This window comes from Neltuma alba, unplaced genomic scaffold (genome assembly GCF_004799145.2).
Source record: "Neltuma alba isolate B1F8T4 unplaced genomic scaffold, ASM479914v2 tig00002811_pilon, whole genome shotgun sequence".
NCBI lineage: Eukaryota > Viridiplantae > Streptophyta > Magnoliopsida > Fabales > Fabaceae > Neltuma > Neltuma alba.
The window spans coordinates 416,000-434,886 of NW_021633026.1; the positions used below are offsets into that span (position 1 = coordinate 416,000).

Below are 18,887 nucleotides of genomic sequence, written 5' to 3' on the forward strand. Positions count from 1 at the left end.
TTATCCTTATTTAATATACATTATACCTTATATAAACAAAATTATACATCTATATAAAAGATTTCTCTCAACGCTCTATAAATAGGATCCAAAAATATTTTTTCTCTCTGTCCTATAAATTGAACTAGAGTAGTATTTAATTATAAATTTACATGAAATAAAAAACACATGATCATGTTGTATAATTAGAGAACTTAACATGATAGATATGAGAAACTTGATTTAAATTTGTTTCAATTTTTAGAATGCATTGTTTTTTGAGAAAATAACTGAAAATTCTTATTTGAAAAAACAAAATTTGTCCTTAAAATGATTTTAAATGATCTGAACTACAATTTTTTGTTGATGAATAATTTTTTTTATATTTCTAAAATATTTTTTTTCACAAAGTTTCTGGTTGGGTCAAAGTCCAACGCTATTACTCATCGTGTTAGGCATTGGGTTGAGGTGAATCTCAGCCCAATCCTCCTTACGCTCACCCCTAGTTACGTTGGATTCATTATTTTTCCACTAAAATACGGCTACTTATGTATTATTCTTTGGAAAAATCACCAAAAAGTTGCTAAAATTAAAAAATTACACACAAGAACCCATCCATAAAAATTATTGTTAAAATCTATATTATTGTTATCAAAACCTATACTAACATTGTAACGGGTTCCTATTTGTAATTTTTCTATTTTGACGGTCTTGTTTTGTGATTTTCTCTTATTCTTTCTCTTAATTATTTAAAAGCATCATTTTTCTTCAAAAATATTTAAGGAAATTACTAAATTACTTAATTATAAAGCGTTACATAATCTCTCTAAAATATTTATGTAGATCACTAAATTATATATCAATTTATAAGTAAGGCAAATTAGTTTAAAAAAAACAATAAATATAAATAGTTTAAAGTAATATAGTAACTTCTTCAATTTTTGTAAATTAGTCAATTAAGTTTTATATAAGGATACAAAGTAGTATATAAATAGGGTGGTATTCTTTTTCTTTTTTTGGATCATAATGAGAAACCTTATCCAGAGCCTACATGACCGCTTGCCATAGCCTTGCGGTCACCAACCAAAATATAAGATAACTCCCTGGGAATATCAACAATAACATGAAAACCTCTCGCTGCAGCAAGTCCTTGTTTAGCAATGAAGTCAGCAGCTTCGTTAAATTCCCTGTTCACGTACTCAATATTCACCTCCCACTCCCTGCTCATCAACAAGCGAATATCACGAATGACATCATGCTCATAGTGGTGTTCCTCAGCATCAGAAGTGATAAGCTCAATAGCATTGCTTGAATCAGACTCCAAGATAATCTTACGGTACCCACAATCCCAAGCAAGCTTCATTCCATGTAGGCACCCCCATAGTTCTGCATGAAGTGCATCCCCATGCTCCAGATTATGTAGGAACCCCCATAGAAACTCTCCTTCTGCATTTCGTAGTAAACCACCACACGCACAGCTGTGATTAACAGAAGAATAAGCTCCATCCACATTGATTTTAATCCATTCTTGTGCCGGGGGTTGCCAGCCATGCTTCCTAGTAGCCCGTCGGATTTCCGGAAGTGACGCACCCGAAAGTGCTTTCTGATGACGCTTAATATTATCTAACATAGCAGTAGCGTTAGCTATTATATCTTCATTTGTATTCTTAGTGTTGATGTCAGCATCGAACAATTGGCCAAACTATGCACCACTCACCCTGGACCATGTTAATAAGGATAATTTGCATTTCCTCTTGCCCCACCCGTGACAATAAATCATAATATTAGCTGTTAAACATGATTTGCCATCCCTTTATCCATAAATCTCTCAAGTGCCACCTGAAGAAAAGAGGAAAGAAACGCTCCAACCACCAATTCGGCCACGTTAAAAGCTAACAGAAAATATTCAGTGGGAAGGAAAAAAAGACAAGAAATGAGAAGGTGCTAATGCTCCACTACTGAGAGTTGAGGCATAGACAAACGAAAGTCTTCCTTTGGTTGTTTGGGTGCTTCCGGGAAATTATTGCGTAATTGAAATTCAAAATATCGACTACTGTCATGGCAGAAAACTTAATGTAATTGAAATTCAAAATATCGACTACTGTCGTGACAGAAAACTCAATGATGATTTGCGGAAAACAAGTACTTGTCATTCTTATTAAATAAGTCTTAATTATGAATTTCGAAATATTAGGGAAAAGACTAAAATACTCCCATTTGTAAGAAAAAGAAAAGAAAAGAAAACAGCTCTTGCAGGAGACCCATTGGCATCCAGCCACCACCGGCAGTCGGCTGTCCGCCAGGGATGGAGCTACGGCAACAGTCACCAGTGAGTTGACCGTGTGTGTGAGATTTTGGAGACTCAATTATATATTTTTTAGTTTGAGCTGAAAACTCTCTCTCTCTCTCTCTTTCCAGCCTCAATTATACTTAAAACTTGGATTTGGCAGTGATATTGGATGTTAAATTTTTCTAAAGAAATATTTCTGATTGTCAAGATTAATCACACAAATGCAAGACTATCCTTAAAGATGAAAATGGTCACAATTCTAAAAGAATAATCACATAAGCGCAGGAACACAGGCACGCGCGTGCGTGCACACTTTTTTAAACACAAGTCAGTAGAAAAATTATAATTCTGAGAGTAGTCCTTAATGAGATTGAAATCTTTTTAATTTATTAGGGGGGACAATTTAAATATGCAAAGGGATCATGAAAAAAATTGAAAAATTATTCACAATGACCACATTCAAACTATTTATTCTAAAGGCTTTTAAGTGTTAAACGCTTGAATGAATCCTTGTAAATTTTCGTAATCTGAGTGTTGATAAAAACTTCAACTTAATCAAAAGAAATAAATAATTTGTGAATTTAGTCTTTATTAGTAATATTTCCAAAATTTTCTAGGCACAATATGATGATGCAAAAGTAGGATTAAAAAAACAAAAGGAAAAGTAATATTGTTACATTGAATGGGGCTTTCGAAAGGTAAATGAAGAGCATACTATTGAGATGAATCCTCCAAATAATTATAGCAAACAATAGAGAAACGAATGTGGAAAGGGGAAATTCTTCTAACAGGAGGAGGAAATTTTTCTGGAAAACAATAGGTTATGAACGTTAGCCCAAAAACACAAGTTATTATTTATATTCTTATGGAACTAATATGGAACTAGTTCATTATTTTTAATGCATTTTATCCCACATTAATTTAGGATTTAAGTGACAATTTTGAGTTTAAATGGATTTTTATGCATTATTAAATTAATTGGTTGATTTTTGGATTTTTATAAAAATTGAGATTTTGGATTAAAAATTTAAATATTTTATGATTTCCTATTTTTGACTTGGAATTAATTTTCCTATTTCTTTGGAAACAAGTTTCATATTTTTAAAAAGATTATTTTTAGAAAGTTTTACAATTTCTTGCCTAATTTTTGTGTATATCTAATATTTAGTTTTTGATATATATATTTTATTATATTTGGATATAATCAATATTAATGAATGCACTCAAATTCTTGTAGGTTAAGAAAGAGAATATAGGAAATCCAACAGTGCAAGATTATTTCTTGGAATTTAAGCACAATCCAATTACTAATATCAAGTTGGTCAATTAATTATTAATAGGTTTGAGTTTTGGATCCAAAAAGAATCCCTCTCCTCCTATTAAATGTGTTAGCCGCCACCTATCTTTTAAAAAAAGCTCAAGAAAAAACCAACTATACCTCACGGTTCCAACATATACCACTGTAGCCACTTGTTGTTGGTCTTTTTTCCATTCGCCCCATGATCCCCACAATTCTATTATTATACTGTTTCCACTCACCCACCACAATTGCATCGGTTTGACCTTGTCCCCGATCATTCCACCTTTCATCCGCTTTCCTTCAATGGCCGTAAAGATAATTTTCATGGCAGTTTGAACTTGTTTGGGAGGCAACTTGGGAGAAGGATAGAGGAGGCTTGAGCTTTGAGCTAGCAATTGAAGACCACAAAAGAGTGATATTTTATTTATCTTTTTAATTCAAGGTCTTGAGATTATTTAGTTTTAAATAATTTTAAGTTGTATTTTTTGTGAGACAATTTAGTTCTAGATTGTTATCTTTATGCTTGGATTGGATTGATATTTGGATTTTATTTGTGTTGAGACACTTGATGGAATTTATGTTTATGAATTTTTGTATTGTTAATTGAATTTATAATTGAGTTTTCATTATGAATTTAAGTATCAATATGGTTTGAATTGCAAAACTTGGGTTTTTTTACCTCTTAATTGTTTAATTAAGTTAGTTAATTTTCTAATTGTTTAATTGGATAATTTCAAACATGATTTTCAGAATTAATTTGAGTTATTTTTATTGGTTTTAATAAGTTTAATTAACCAACCTTATACTGTTATGAGTTCTCTAATGGTTTAAGAGTTTTTAAAATTGAGGGTTCCTTTTGTTTCAAGTAGATGATTATATTTATTAATTTCACTCTCTTATCATTTTCTTGTGGTCTAATTAACTGATTAAGGTTAAGAAGGTTAGATTCATCTAAATTCTAAGTTGTTCCCTTTACCGTACCTGAAAATTTTTTTTCTCAATTTTACCTATTAATTCTTTTGTTCTCTAGTTAATTTTCTTTATTCATTATTTTTATTTTTTTTAAAAAAATCCCCCCAAAAATTGCATTAGCATTCATTTAGTTTGATTTAAGTTTCATATAGATTTTAGGATATTTGCATCTTACATTTAGAATTAGAATTTTGCATTTTAGTTTAAGGTCCTATTTATTGTATTTTTTTTATTATCTAAATTTTTATCTAAAGAAACCTATAACTTGCTCTTTAGAAGTAATAATTTAGGTCGATCCTAAACTACAAATTAATTAGGATCTAATTTAATTAAGTGTTTTAATTAGGGGTGTGCATGTAACCCACATGTCCAATAAGCCCGTCCGAGCCCGCAAGAAAAGCACTCAACCCAACCCAGTAAAAGCTGCCCAAATAAAAATAGGCATCTTTCGCTGGACTAATTCATGGGCTGAGAGGGGAAAAGTGCAAAACAATCAATTAAACTAATTGTTTGATGTTTTTTTTTTTCCTGGATGCTTTTCATGTAATATCTTATTATTTTACTATCATCTTGGATATTTTACAAATTGCAATGAAGTTGCCGAAGGCTTTTCCCCCATTAATTAATATTGCAATCGCTTGGGATAAAATAAGAATCAAAATTCTCTAAACAACTAGTTTAGAGAAAGAAAGATCAATAATGATTTACGGAGAAAATTGCTTGTCATCCTTATTTCTGTGGACAAAATTGTTGAAGATGCAGAGGAAAGGCAATACAGAGGCCATCGTGTGAAGAAGTGGCTTTACGGACTCAAACATGAAGTCTTTAAGGCTCGAGACTTGCTGGACGATATTGCGATCTAGGCATCACGACAAAGCGACCCTAGGAAAAAAGGATCATACAATTAAATCAATTATCTATAAATAAGAAGACCCCAGATTTTTAAAATTACTCTCAAAAACTTGAAAAAAATATCACCATTTAAAAGACTTGAAAAAATCATGCAAAGGACATATGTAGAAGGAATCCGCACGTCCCAATCCAAAATTTAATTTCTCCATTTAAATTTTCATGGGACGTAATTTTATGATGCCCGATATGTATAATAGCTGATAACAATATGTTAAATAACATCACAACGTCACTCGATAGGATTAAAAAAAAAAAATCACCCCATCACAGATACTAAATGAATAACCAGCCCTGGTCAAAAAAAAAAATGAATAACCAGCCCAAAATTTGTTCATGATTTTTTTCAAAAAAAAAAAAATCAAGTCCCAAGTGTTTTCCAAATTTAGCTGTCAATTTCAAATTGTCTTGTATCGCGTTGAAAAATTTATATTAAAAGTTTACAAATTATAAAAAAGATGCATAAAGGCCACTTTTCAATTCAATAGTTAATTACATTTATGGTGCGTTGCATTATACTACCTCCAGTTTTTAATATTAAAGTCAGTTAACTAATTTGAATAAATTAAAAAAATTTGTTAAATTGATTATTTGTAATAATTAGATATTATTTTTCCTAAAACACCCTTACTAATCATACGTATTAGTTATAACTACCACTTGATGGAATCTTTAATATTTGCAATTATTACAAGGATTACTTTAGAAAAATGGATAGATATGAGAGACAAAATAGATTGAGATCTTATTTAAGAACTAAAATAAAAATCAAACTAGTTCTTATATTAAGAATAAGATGTAGTATTAATGAGTCCTTTTGTCCTGATGGCAAAAAAAGTTTTTCCTCCAATTAAAATTTTTTAAAGGTTTCAAATGCAAAGTTACTCGGGCAGTAATTTGACAGGAGCACTAAATACCATAGATTTTTTTTGGGTGCAAAAATACTTAAAATTTTTACATTCGTACAAAAATACCACAGCTATTAGGTCAACTAATATTTACTGCTTAAGAAACATGTCAATCATAACTTATATTACAATTATATCGTTCTTTCATCTTACATTTTCTTTTATCCTTTTAAATTTTATAACCTCAATTATCAAGTGTTTTAATCGGACTTATTAAATTTTTTTTCCTTTCCCCTTCATCCCCCCTAATCGAATAAAGAATTAATGTCTTTGGGCATTGCGTGCGGCATGAAATCTAGTTAATTTTATAAAGAATGTATTTTAAATGATGTTAACTACAATTTTTTCTTGATGAATAATTTTTTTTTAATATTTCTAAAATATTTTTTCAAGAAAGTTTCTGGTTGGGTCAAAGTCCGACACTATCATTTAGGTACCGATATTGGCTTGTATTGCACATCGAGTTGGGCATTCGGTTGAGGTGAATCTCAGCCCAATCCTACTCATGAGCACCACTGGTTACGTTGGGTCGCTTTGCTCCAGATCTAACACTGGCAGGAACATCGTTGGGGCTTTGAGGAATCCAGGAGCCTTGGCAAAGGAGGCACTATCTGCCATGGTGCTTATCGAAGTCGTCACCATCATCTCATGCTCATCGGGGTCGGTGCCGTCGGCTGTTGTGCTAGCTGAGGTCGTGGTTGCTGGCATGGTGGGTGCCAGACAAAGAGGAATGGGGATGGGGCAAAATGGTCAGAGACCCAGCTCTTTTTTTTTTTGGGGGGGACTAAATTCCAACAATCAAGGAAGTGTCTTCCCCCATACCAAACAATTAAATTTTGGGTTCCACTTCCAATTCCACTTCTCATCTCCTCACTTTCATGCCACCAAATGGGGCATAAAAGAATCATCACATACAAGCAGGAACACAAGCACGTGCATGCATGCACACTTTTTTAAACACAAGTCAGTAGAAAAATTATAATTTTGAGAGTAGCACTTAATGAGATTGAAATCTTTTTAATTTATTAAGGGGACAATTTAAAAATGCAAAGGGATCATGAAAAAGATTGAAAAATTATTCACAATGACCAAATTCAGAAACTACTTATTCTATAGGCTTTTTAAGTATGAAACGCTTGAATGAATGCTTGTAAATTTTCATAATCTGAGGGTTGATAAAAACCTGAACTTAATCAAAAGAAATAAATAATTTGTGAATTTAGTCTTTATTAGTAATATTTCCAAAATTTTCTAAGCACAATATGATGATGCAAAAGTAGGATTAAAAAAACAAAAGGTGAAGTAATATTGTTACATTGAATGGGGCTCTCGCAAGGTAAAAGAAGAGCATACCATTGAGATGAATCCTCCAAATAATTATGGCAAACAAAAGAGGAACGAATGTGAAAAGGGGAAATTCTTCCAACAGGAGTTGGGAATTCTTCTGGAAAACCATAGGTTATGAACGTTAGCCCAAAAACACAAGTTATTATTTATATTCTTATGGTTTATTTTGCTGCCTCGAATAATATGGAACTAGTAACCTGTGCTGAGAGGGGAAAAGTGCAAAACAATCAATTAAAAACTAATTGTTTGATGTTATTATTTTTCTAGCTGCTTTTCATGTAATATCTTATCTTTTTTACTATCAGCTTCGATATTTTACAAATTGCCATGGAATTGCTGAAGGCTTTTCCCCCATTAATTAATATTCCAATCGCTTGGGATAGAATAAGAATCAAAATACTCTATCCTCGCTTGTGGTTCATATCGTTTTTCAAAGCACGAACAAGAAAGGGAGAATTATTAGAGGTAGGTAAAGGACAAATTCAAGAATGGCTGTTGGATGACTGGTCGGTGGTGAAGTTGAATTTTCAGAAGTCTTTCTGGACAAGCAAGTTCACATGCATCACTCAAATTCAAGCCTCATCTTGTACTTTACAATTTCGGAGCAATTTCTTCGAACCATCCACAGTTCCCGACAACCAACTAAAGACTTTCGCCTCTCTATGCCCCACACTCGCTAGTGAAGCATTAAAAACTTCTCAATTTCTTGTTCCATCTTTAATTTATCATAAACACTTTTTTTTATGTAACATAAGTTAATATCATAATTATATAAAGATATATTTTTATTTGAAGTAATAAATTTGTTAATAATATATTTTTCCAACATAATAAATTTGGCTGTAAATTTAAAACCCAATTTATTTTCTTTCTTATATTTATCTATTTTTTTTAAAATAGTCATTGTAATAGTTGCACATATTAAATATTTTATCAAATGCTAATTTTAACTAATACACATGATTAATAGAGGTATTTTAGAAAAGACAACAACTATTTATTATAAATAATTAATTTAAGTAATTTTTTTAATTTACTCAAATTAGTTAACTAATTTTTATACGAAGCATTGGGGTACCATTACAATGCAGAGAAGAAAAGGACCATCTTTAACCTTCCAAGAAGCAAAAATTTTTCTGTTTCTCATAAAACCATGGTTTAGGTAGGCCAAACTATTGTTTTGGATCCAAACCATAATTTCATAAAAATATGGGATTTCAGCGTGAGTTATTTATTATACAGTAAAATTAAAAAATATTTTTAATACGTACAAAATAATAAATTGCACAATAAAATAAGTTATTTATTATATTTTTAGTATATACAAGAGCAATAAATTATGAAAAATATTATTAAAATGACATTTTATGAGATAGACGGTGCGTTAGCCTGAGTATAAACTCTGAAATCAAATACGAAAAAAGAATAAAGCAGAAATTAAAAAGAAATACGAAAAAAGTGTTGCCGCACCGAAAGCAAAGAATGGAAATGCAAGTCAATCGTTGTGTCGGATTTCAATTAGCCCGTAATTTCCCGGAAGCACCCAAACGGCCAAAGGAAAGGAAGACTTTCGTCTATCTACACCCCATCGCATCCTTGTCCAGGCATAGGAAATTCTTCCAACAGGCATAGGATATATAATTGTGAGCAATTCTTCTACAATACGTGGTCAAAAACAATATTAATTATTTTCAAAATTCATTTCAAGAAATTCTATGCTTTTGACACCTATCTCTCTTTTTTTTTTGCTGATAATATAATTTCATATTTTTCAATTATTTTCTCAAAAAAAATCACTATTTAAAAGGCTTGGAAAAAAATCATATAAGGGAGTGAGGGATATGTGTAGAAGGAATTCACTGGCGCCAATCCAAAATTTAATTTCCCTCTTTAAATTTTCATGGGACGTAATTTTGTCATGTTCGATACATATAATAGTTGATAACAACATATAATAAATAATATTCTCTTGTCCTAAATATAAAACCTTTATAATATAACTTACATTACAAAATGATCTTATATTTAGAACACATTACAAAAAAGTCTTATATTTAGGATAGGAGGAACATCACAATTGAATTAAACTGAGCTATAGTTAAGATAAGTTATAGTTAAGATACTAAATCATAACTGGGTTAAAACTTCAAGAACCAAGAGATAAATTTTCTTTAAAAAAACACTAACGATGATCGATGATGATGAGCAGTAAAACTAAATTCATTACGTCTTACTCCAACATAAATTTTTGGTGTGAAATGTATAAAGTCGTAAAAGAAGAGAAAATAGCTGCCAAAAAATTAAAAGAAGGGAAAATAAAAAACCAGCCCTTACATATTTTTATTCTTATTTTATCGTTACACCGTATCTCATATGAAATAAAAATGTAAATGTAAATATAACACACCCCCACGACCCGTGAATCATGAATCGTTGATTAGAAGGATAACGACCACTCATGAAACTTTTGTTCATTTTTCAGTGGCCATCAATGAACGCTCTGATCTTAGCGGTCAGACCCTCCGTTTGCTCCGCCGTATCGGCGTCCGTCTCCACCCCAAATGAGTTCAGATGAAACGAATATCCCATTCCTTTACTACTCACAAAAACTTCCACATCGGACAATTTTACAATATTTGTGATTATAAAATCTCTAGGTGAGTATCTACCCTATTGGTTTGTATTTATCAGACAATTTTATCAACTTTAAACAAACCAAGAAAATTAATTTTTGTGTTTAAAATGATTCATTATTTTTCCAAAAAAAATTCCTTACTTATTATGTATTATTCTTTCTCTTAATCGATCAAAAGCATCATTTTCTTAAAAAAATATTAATTATGGCATAAATTATCTTTATAAATATTAAATAGGGGCACCCAACTATCGTGCATTTTAATTTTCATCTTGTGGGGGACATATTCTTAGTATCACCCTGGCACCACGTTAATAGGCATGATTTGCATTTCCTATCCCTAGTTGCTACTCCCTCCGTCCAGAGACAATTACATTCTATATGCTGTCCTCATTTATTAAAAAACATTCGCAAGATATCGTAAATTTTCTTAGTTTGTTTTAAATTTTGTCCCATTAATTATTTATTTTAATACACAATTATTTACCATCTTATTTTTTGAAGTATCATTCTTTTCATTTTAATAATTTTTTTATTCTCTACCTTGTACTCTCTCCTTCATAAATAAAAAAATTATTGAAAAAAATTATAATTTTTTACATATTTATTGTTTTTAACTAATTTTAACTATCTATTTAATTTATGTAATTTAGTCAAATGTTTCTTATAAATTGGGATGTTGGGAGTAATTTGTAAAATAAAGAGCCCCGCCTGTTATAATAATCCTAATATTAGTTGTTAAGCATGATTTTTCCTAATTAATCGCTTAAAGCAACAGGCCCTGCATGTTATAATAATCCTAATATTAGCTGTAATTTACACAAATTGTATTAAAAAAAGAGTAAATGTGCAATTCAATGAATTTTTTTATTTTTGAATTTTAATTTATGTATAATAGTAAATTCCAAACAAAATAATTTGTGGCCTGTGCTTTTATATTTTGATGATAATATTGTTTATATTTTTAATATGTACAAAATAATAAATTATGCAATAAAATAAGTTTTTTATTATATTTTTAGTACTACTTTTAGTCCTAATTATAAAAGCTAGTTGACTAATTTGAGGAGATTAAGGAAAGAAGTTAAGTTAGTTATTTGTAATAAATATATATTATCTTTCTTAAAATATTCTTACTAATCAAGTATATTGGTTAGAGCTACTATTGTTGGAAAGACTATCTTGAAAAAAATACATAAATATGAGAGATAAAGTGGATTTGGGTCTTATATTTAGAATCAAAATAAAAGTCAAACAAGATCTTATATTAAGAATCGGAAGTAGTATATACAAGAAAAATAAATTATAAAAAATATTATTAAAATGACATTTTATAAGACAGAGGTGCATGAGCATAAATTTTGGAATAAAATATGAAAAAAAGAATCAAACAGAAATTAAAAAGAAATAGCCGTTGGCTCTTGTCGTCACTTCTGCTTTTTGAAAAGTGCTGTCGCACCGAAAGTGAAAAAAAAGAGAGCAAATCAATTTCAATTTGCTTAAAAAGCGTGTTTAGATGGAATTAAAATTAAAATTTTAAAAATAATTTTATATCATATAAAGTATATATATAGAAGAGTTTATTTTGATTTGTGAAAAAATATTTTAAAAAAATATTTTTTATAGTATCTAAATACTCCTATAATTAATTTTTCAATTATAATTTACAAAATATGATATAAGAATATAAAAATTTTATTTTAACTTGAGTAAAAAAAACGTTTATAAGTGCTTTGGAATATGATTTCAAATGGGCGTGATGTCGCATTTCAATTACGCAGTAATTTCTCGGAAGCACCCAAACAATCAAAGGAGCACTTTCCTCCACATATGCCTCACCCCACCAGTGAAGTTTAACACCTTCTCAATTTCTCGTTCTATCTTATATACACACACAGAAATATTCCAAATCAATGATAATTGGATTAAAGGGGTGTTTGAATAAGAACAAAATCATAGTTTCAGAGGTACTTTTACAGTATACAAAATAAATATGAGGAAGAGTTTATCTCAATTTGTAAAAAAGTACTTCTGAAAAATAATTATAGGGTTACCAAAACACCCTCTAAGTGGAAGAGACTTAATAAAACCCATATTAAGTATGAGTTTTTAGGGGGAAAAAATTATATGTCGGAAAGCACCCCTCAATTATGGCCCCGCATTTGCAATCATAATAGAAATCATTTATAAATATATTTTTACATGAGCCAAAATAAAACTAATTTCACATATTTATTAATATTCTGTAAATCACGAATAAAAAAGCTACTTGTAAACTATTCTAAATGATCCCTATATATTTTGGAGTTTCATAACCTCAAAACCCTCTTTTTTTTTAGCCTCAACTATACTTAAAACTTGGATTGGGCAGTGAGATTGGATATTAAATTGTTCTAAAAAATATTTTTGATTGTCAAGATTAAAAACACGTAAATACTGGACCCTAAACATGAAAAAGCTTACCAATCTAAAAGAATCGTCACATACGCACACGAACACACGCACATGCGTGCGTGTGCACACTTTTTTAAGCACAAGTCAGCAGAAAAATTGTAATTTGAAGAGTCCTTAATGAAACTGAAATCTTTTTAATTTTTAAGGGGACAATTTAAAAAAGCAAAGGGATCATAAAAAATTGAAAAATTATTCGCAATGACCAAATTCAGAAACTATTTATTTATTTACTCAGAAAAAAAAGAAACTGCTTACTCCTATTTCTGAAGGATTTTTTAATAAATTATTTTTTATGATCAACGTGGATATTTTTACAAATTGCACCGAAGTTGCTAAATGCTTTGTTCGCTGAAGTCGCTGAAGTCGCTGGGGATATGAAATGACATTACAAGAATCAAAATTCTGCGTCATCGACTGCGCAGTTCGTATCGTTTCTTAACGTACAATTGAGAAAAGGGGAATTATTAGAGATCGATAGAGTCCAAAAGCAAGAATAGTAGTTGGAATAACACTGGCAGATGGGAAAGTCTCTCTCTGGAAAAGCAAATTCATATCCATCCCTCGAATTCAAGTCTTGTCTTATAATACCTTTGCTTGTTAATATATAAGAAATAGTTTAATTTGATCCTAAATATAAAATATTAATTTATTTTATCTCTTATATTTATAAATTTTATTTTTAAATAATTCTTATAATAGTAGTATATGTTAAGAAGTTACTATCAATTAGTAATTCAAACACATATAATTACTAAGGGTAATTTAGAAAAAAATATATTTATTTACTACAAATAACTAATTTAGCTAACTTTTTTTTTTAATTTTCTCAATCTTATATCAAGAACAGGAGAAATATCAATAACCGGAGGTTGTATTTTATAATTCAAGGTTAATTTCCTAAAAGCATCCAAAGTTCCCAACAACCAGGATTCTCACCTATTTACTGCTCCCAGACTCTCCTCTAATCTCTTTTTCCTTTCACCGTCATTGGATTAAAACATTAATGATCCACATTTAACATTTTATAAAAATAAATATCATTATAATTATAGATAAAAATAGATAAATAAATTTGAATTGTTAAAATTTCACCTGAACAATTCATAATTATATGTTATCATAAAGTAGATTTTTCCCTTATTTTTTCACCACAATTGTGAACTATTTGGATCAGATTTTAATAGTTTAAATTTTTTTATGTATTTCTTAAATAAAATTATAATAATATTTATTTTTATAAAAGATTAAATATGAACTATTGGAATTTTGGTCCAAACTGTGATAAAGAGAAAAGGAGTGTAGAGGAGAAGATCTGAATTAGCTTCAACATGGCTGAGCTGATAGAAAAATATATGATTTTTTCCTACAAGAAAAGTGTGACAATAATTTAAAATTTATGTTGACATAATATTTAGTATTTGCCATCATCATAGTTCTAGTATGATGATGAATAAGTAGGATTAAAAACAAGCTGTGCTAAGAGGGGAAAATTGCAAAACGATCAATTAAAAACTAATTGTTTGATGTTATTATTTTTCTGAAAGCTTTTCATGTAATATATTATTTTTTACTATCATCTTGGATATTTTACAAATTGCAATGAAGTTGCCAAAGGCTTTCCCCCCATTAATTATTGCAATCGCTTGGGATAAAATAAGAATAAAAAATCCCTATCCTCGCCTGTGGTTGGTATCGTTTTTCAGAGGAGTAGAGGACAAACAAGAAAAGGAGAATCATCAGAGGCAGGTAAAGGACAAAAACAAGAATGGCTGTTGTAAGACTGGCATATGGCAAAGTTGAATTTTCAAAAGTCTCTTTGGACAAGCAAGCTCCTATGCATCACTCAAATTCAAGCCTTATCTTGTATTTTATAATTTCGGAGTGGTTTCTTAGAACCATCCAAAATTCTCAACAACCAAAGACTTTCGCCTATCTATGCCCCGCACACTAGTGAAGCATTAACAACTCTTGCTTTCTTGTTCCTCTTTGTCCAGCTTTCTTCCTTTCTTGCTGCTAAATACTTTCTATTAGATTTAACATGGCGGAGTTGGTGGCTGGAGCGTTTCTCTCTTCTTTTCTTCAGGTGGCATTTCAGAGATTGGCTTCTCATGACTTTGTTGAATACTTTCGTCGCAGAAAGCTCAATGATAACTTGCTCAAAGAATTGGACATCACGCTTAATTCTGTGGACAAAATTGTTGAGGATGCAGAGGAAAGGCAATACAGAGACCATCATGTGAAGAAGTGGCTTGACGAGCTCAAAGATGAAGTCTTTAAGGCTCAAGACTTGCTGGACGACATAGCTACACAACAGAAGATGGATGCTGAATCGCAAAGTATTACTGTTATCCGCAAGGTGCGAGGCTTCTTTACTACTCTTACTAGTCGAAATCATTTTGACAAAAAGATAGAGTCAGAGATAAAAGAATTGCTTAACAACCTAGAGAATCTTATAAAGCAAAAGGAGAGACTGGGGTTAAGAGAAGGGCCATCTGCTGGAGATCAATCGGGAGTGGTGAACAGGAGAGTATACAGAAGATTGCCTTCAACACATTTGATAGATGAATCCGATATATATGGTAGAGATGCTGATAAAGAGAGGATTGTAGAGCTTTTACTGTCACAGAACATGGATTGTAGGAATCAATTGCCTATGAATGTGATTGCCGTCACTGGTATGGGCGGGGTGGGTAAGACAACCCTTGCACGACTTGTTTATGACGATCTAAGGATGAAGGATCATTTTCAACATAAAGCTTGGGTGTGTGTTTCTGAAGAATTTGATGTTGATCACCTCACAAAAGCAATTCTTGAGTCACTTGATTGTCCAACTAAACCAGATTTTCACTCAAATCAGTCTGAGCTAAAAGAGACATTGATGGGCAAGAAATTTTTTCTCGTTCTTGATGATGTCTGGAATTGTCAAAGTTGGGAGGTTTTCACAGCTCCTTTGAGACAAGTAGCACCACAGAGTAAGATTCTTATCACAACCCGTGATAAAACGGTAGCAGAAGTTATGTGTTGTACTTCTACATATCCTTTGAAGCCGTTACAAGATGGAGATTGTTGGAATTTATTTGTGAAACATGCATTTAACAACCAACCCAATGCTGTTGATCCAGATCTTGTACGGATTGGTAAAGAAATCATAAAGAAATGTGGAGGATTGCCTTTAGCAACAAAAACACTGGGAAGTTTGTTGCAGATAAAACTCTCTTTTCAACACTGGAATAAGATTTTGAAAAGTGAGCTTTGGGCATTGTCAGAAGATCGTAGCAATATTATTCCATCTTTAAGATTAAGCTACCACTATTTACCGTCAAATCTAAAACGTTGCTTTGCATATTGCTCCATCTTTCCCAAAGATTATGACATAGACAAGAATGACCTAATCCAATTGTGGATGGCAGATGGTTTAATATATCCAACTCAGAGAAGTACGAGCCTTGAAGAAACAGGTGATGAAATTTTCAAAGATCTAGAGTCTAGGTCTTTTTTTGAGCCATCAAAAAGAGGTGGTGATTACTTCATCATGCATGATCTTCTGAATGATTTAGCAAAATCTGTGGCAGGAGAGTTTTTTGTGTTGCTCGATGCTGCTCAGACACAAGATATGTCAACCAAGACTCGCTACCTTTCATATATAAGATGCAAAAGTGATAATGTTGACATGTTTGAGAAAGTTTTAAAATGCCACCAATTACGTAGTTTCATCCAATTTGACAGTCTTAGCATTGGCGATGATATAATGTCCAGGCTTTGTCGTCTCAAGTACATACGACAATTATCTTTGAATGGATCTCAAAATCTGAGAAGCTTGACAGATGGCATTAGCAATTTAAAGCACCTGCATTATTTGGATCTTTCGTTCACTTCAGTTAAGAAATTGCCGAATTCAATATGCTTGTTGATTAATTTACAAACATTGAAATTAAGAGGCTGTCATGACTTGACTGAGCTGCCGTCAAATTTGTACAAACTCATCAACTTGCGTCATCTTGACTTGGAAGGCTGTGGCATACGGAAGATGCCAAGAGGTATGGGAAAGTTAAATCAGCTCCAAACAATGAATCAGTTTGTTGTGGCAAAAAAGGAGGATCAAATATAAAGAATTAGGAGCCTTTAACCCGCTTAACAGGCTCACTAACCATCTCAAATATGGAGCATGTAAGTGATCCTACAGATATGAGGGAGGCCAATTTGAAAGAAAAGAAATTGGTTGAATTGGCGTTGTTGTATCAGGAACACAGCTGTAGTCGTGAAGAGGCACAATGCCAGGAGCACGTATTGGAAGCCCTTGAGCCAAATCAGAGTGTGAAAGAGCTCATCGTTGAGGGATACAGAGGTACCATTTCCAAAGTGGCTTCTTGGTGTTGCACATTTTTTACCCAATTTAGTGTCTTTAGTTTTGTGTGGTAGTAACAACAATGTGAGCTTATTACCACCACTTGGGCAACTACCTTCCCTCCAGGAACTCAGGATTGATGGATTTAGTGGAGTAAAGGTGATAGGTGAAGAGTTCTATGGGAATGGCTCCTCAATTGCTCAACCATTTCCTTCCCTCTTGTGTTTAAGGTTTGGGCTTATGAGAGAAGGGAAGAATGGGATGTATGTCATGAAGGTGAAGGTTTCCCATGCCTTGAAGAACTTTTTATATATGATTGTCCTAGACTGAACAAAGTCTCTGCCTCAACACCTTCCTTGTTTGAAAAAACTGAACATTTCGGAATGTGGGAATTTGGAGGCACACTCTCCCAAGTCATCTTCCATGGAAATGCTATCTTTAAGTAATTGTAGGAAGATATCAATGAAAGACATACCCACATGGAGCATCTCAGATGTGCTTCCACCTCTCCATGACCTATGTTTATGTAATTGTCCAGCAATGGAATCTCTTCCCCAAGGAGGTATGCTTTCCAGCCTACAAAGTCTTTCAATCAAACGGTGTTCCAAGCTCATTGCGTGTGTAGGGATTGGGGTTTTGCATGAGTTGTTGTCTTTGAAAAACTTGAAATTACTGATTACGTCATGGAGTGGTTCCCTGAAGAAGAGAGATTGTTGCCGCCCAATCTCCAATCTCTGTCATTCAAGTTTTGCAACAATTTGAGAGGAATAAACCATAGGGGTCTTGTGCACCTCCATTCTCTCACTTCCTTGTCATTTAACAATTGCCCTCGCATGAGTTTTGAAGGCATGCCAGAAGAAGATGCTTTACCTCCATCCCTTTCTCATTAACTATTAAGGTATGTCCGTTGCTGAAGGAAAGGTGTGAAAAGGAGAAAGGACCAGATTGGCCTAAAATTGCTCATATCCCGAATGTCTACATCTGACTCTCCAAAAGGTACTTCCTCTATACTTATCATAACAGATCTTGAGCTTAAGTTACATACAAATAAGTTCCTCTATGGCGTGTCAATATGCGCACACACACATCATATACATTCATATTCATGTTGTATGTCTCATTCTTCCCTGTATATGCGTGATTTAGAAGAGACCGAAAATATCATGAATTCTTTCCGACCATATTTGCTCTGTTCCTAAAAGGTCAACTAATAATTAAGAATTGGAATGCCCCAAATGCTTGCTTAAAGCATTGCATGGGGCCTTAAAAATATACATAGCTCAAGAATAATATGATTAATTTTAAAAGAGAAATTTAGGAAAAAACATCTCCTATAAAAAAAAATTATTGGTGACAAGGACCTAATCATCATAGTATCAATATTGTATACTGATAAAAATCTATGGTTCTTCTCACCAATAAAATTAATCCAAAATAAATTAAGGCCAGAAGTTGAAAACTATTCATATTTTAACACATTTTTTATTGTATGTGCGTGTGTAGGTCTGTAGGATTTGTGCCAAAAATTAAGAGGACAGGCTGGACGCCAGTAACTTTGGGAACCATGGACGCCGCAACGCATCATGAGCTTTCAGAAGGTGTTGTGTTTGTTGTCAGAAACCCCCTCCTCCTCCTCCTCCTTCTTCTCCACATTACTTTAATTAATTTAAATAATTAATTCTCTCTTGCTTGATCCATATTTGTACTGCTTTTGTATTGTGGATCTGAAATAAATATGAATAAGAATA

General features: G+C 32.0%; 1 protein-coding gene across 1 annotated transcript; it reads left to right on the plus strand.

The window, feature by feature from the left end:
- The first annotated feature begins 15,471 nt into the window (after nt 1-15,471).
- Nucleotides 15,472-16,902, plus strand: LOC114738761 (putative disease resistance RPP13-like protein 1). Its single transcript, XM_028926832.1, has one exon. The coding sequence runs from the start codon at nt 15,472-15,474 to the stop codon at nt 16,900-16,902; it is 1,431 nt and encodes a 476-aa protein (XP_028782665.1).
- Nucleotides 16,903-18,887: the final 1,985 nt, after the last annotated feature.

Bases quoted from the DNA above. Each gene is read 5' to 3' on its own strand.
- LOC114738761 (XM_028926832.1), top strand. From the start codon at position 15,472: ATGGGCGGGGTGGGTAAGACAACCCTTGCACGACTTGTTTATGACGAT.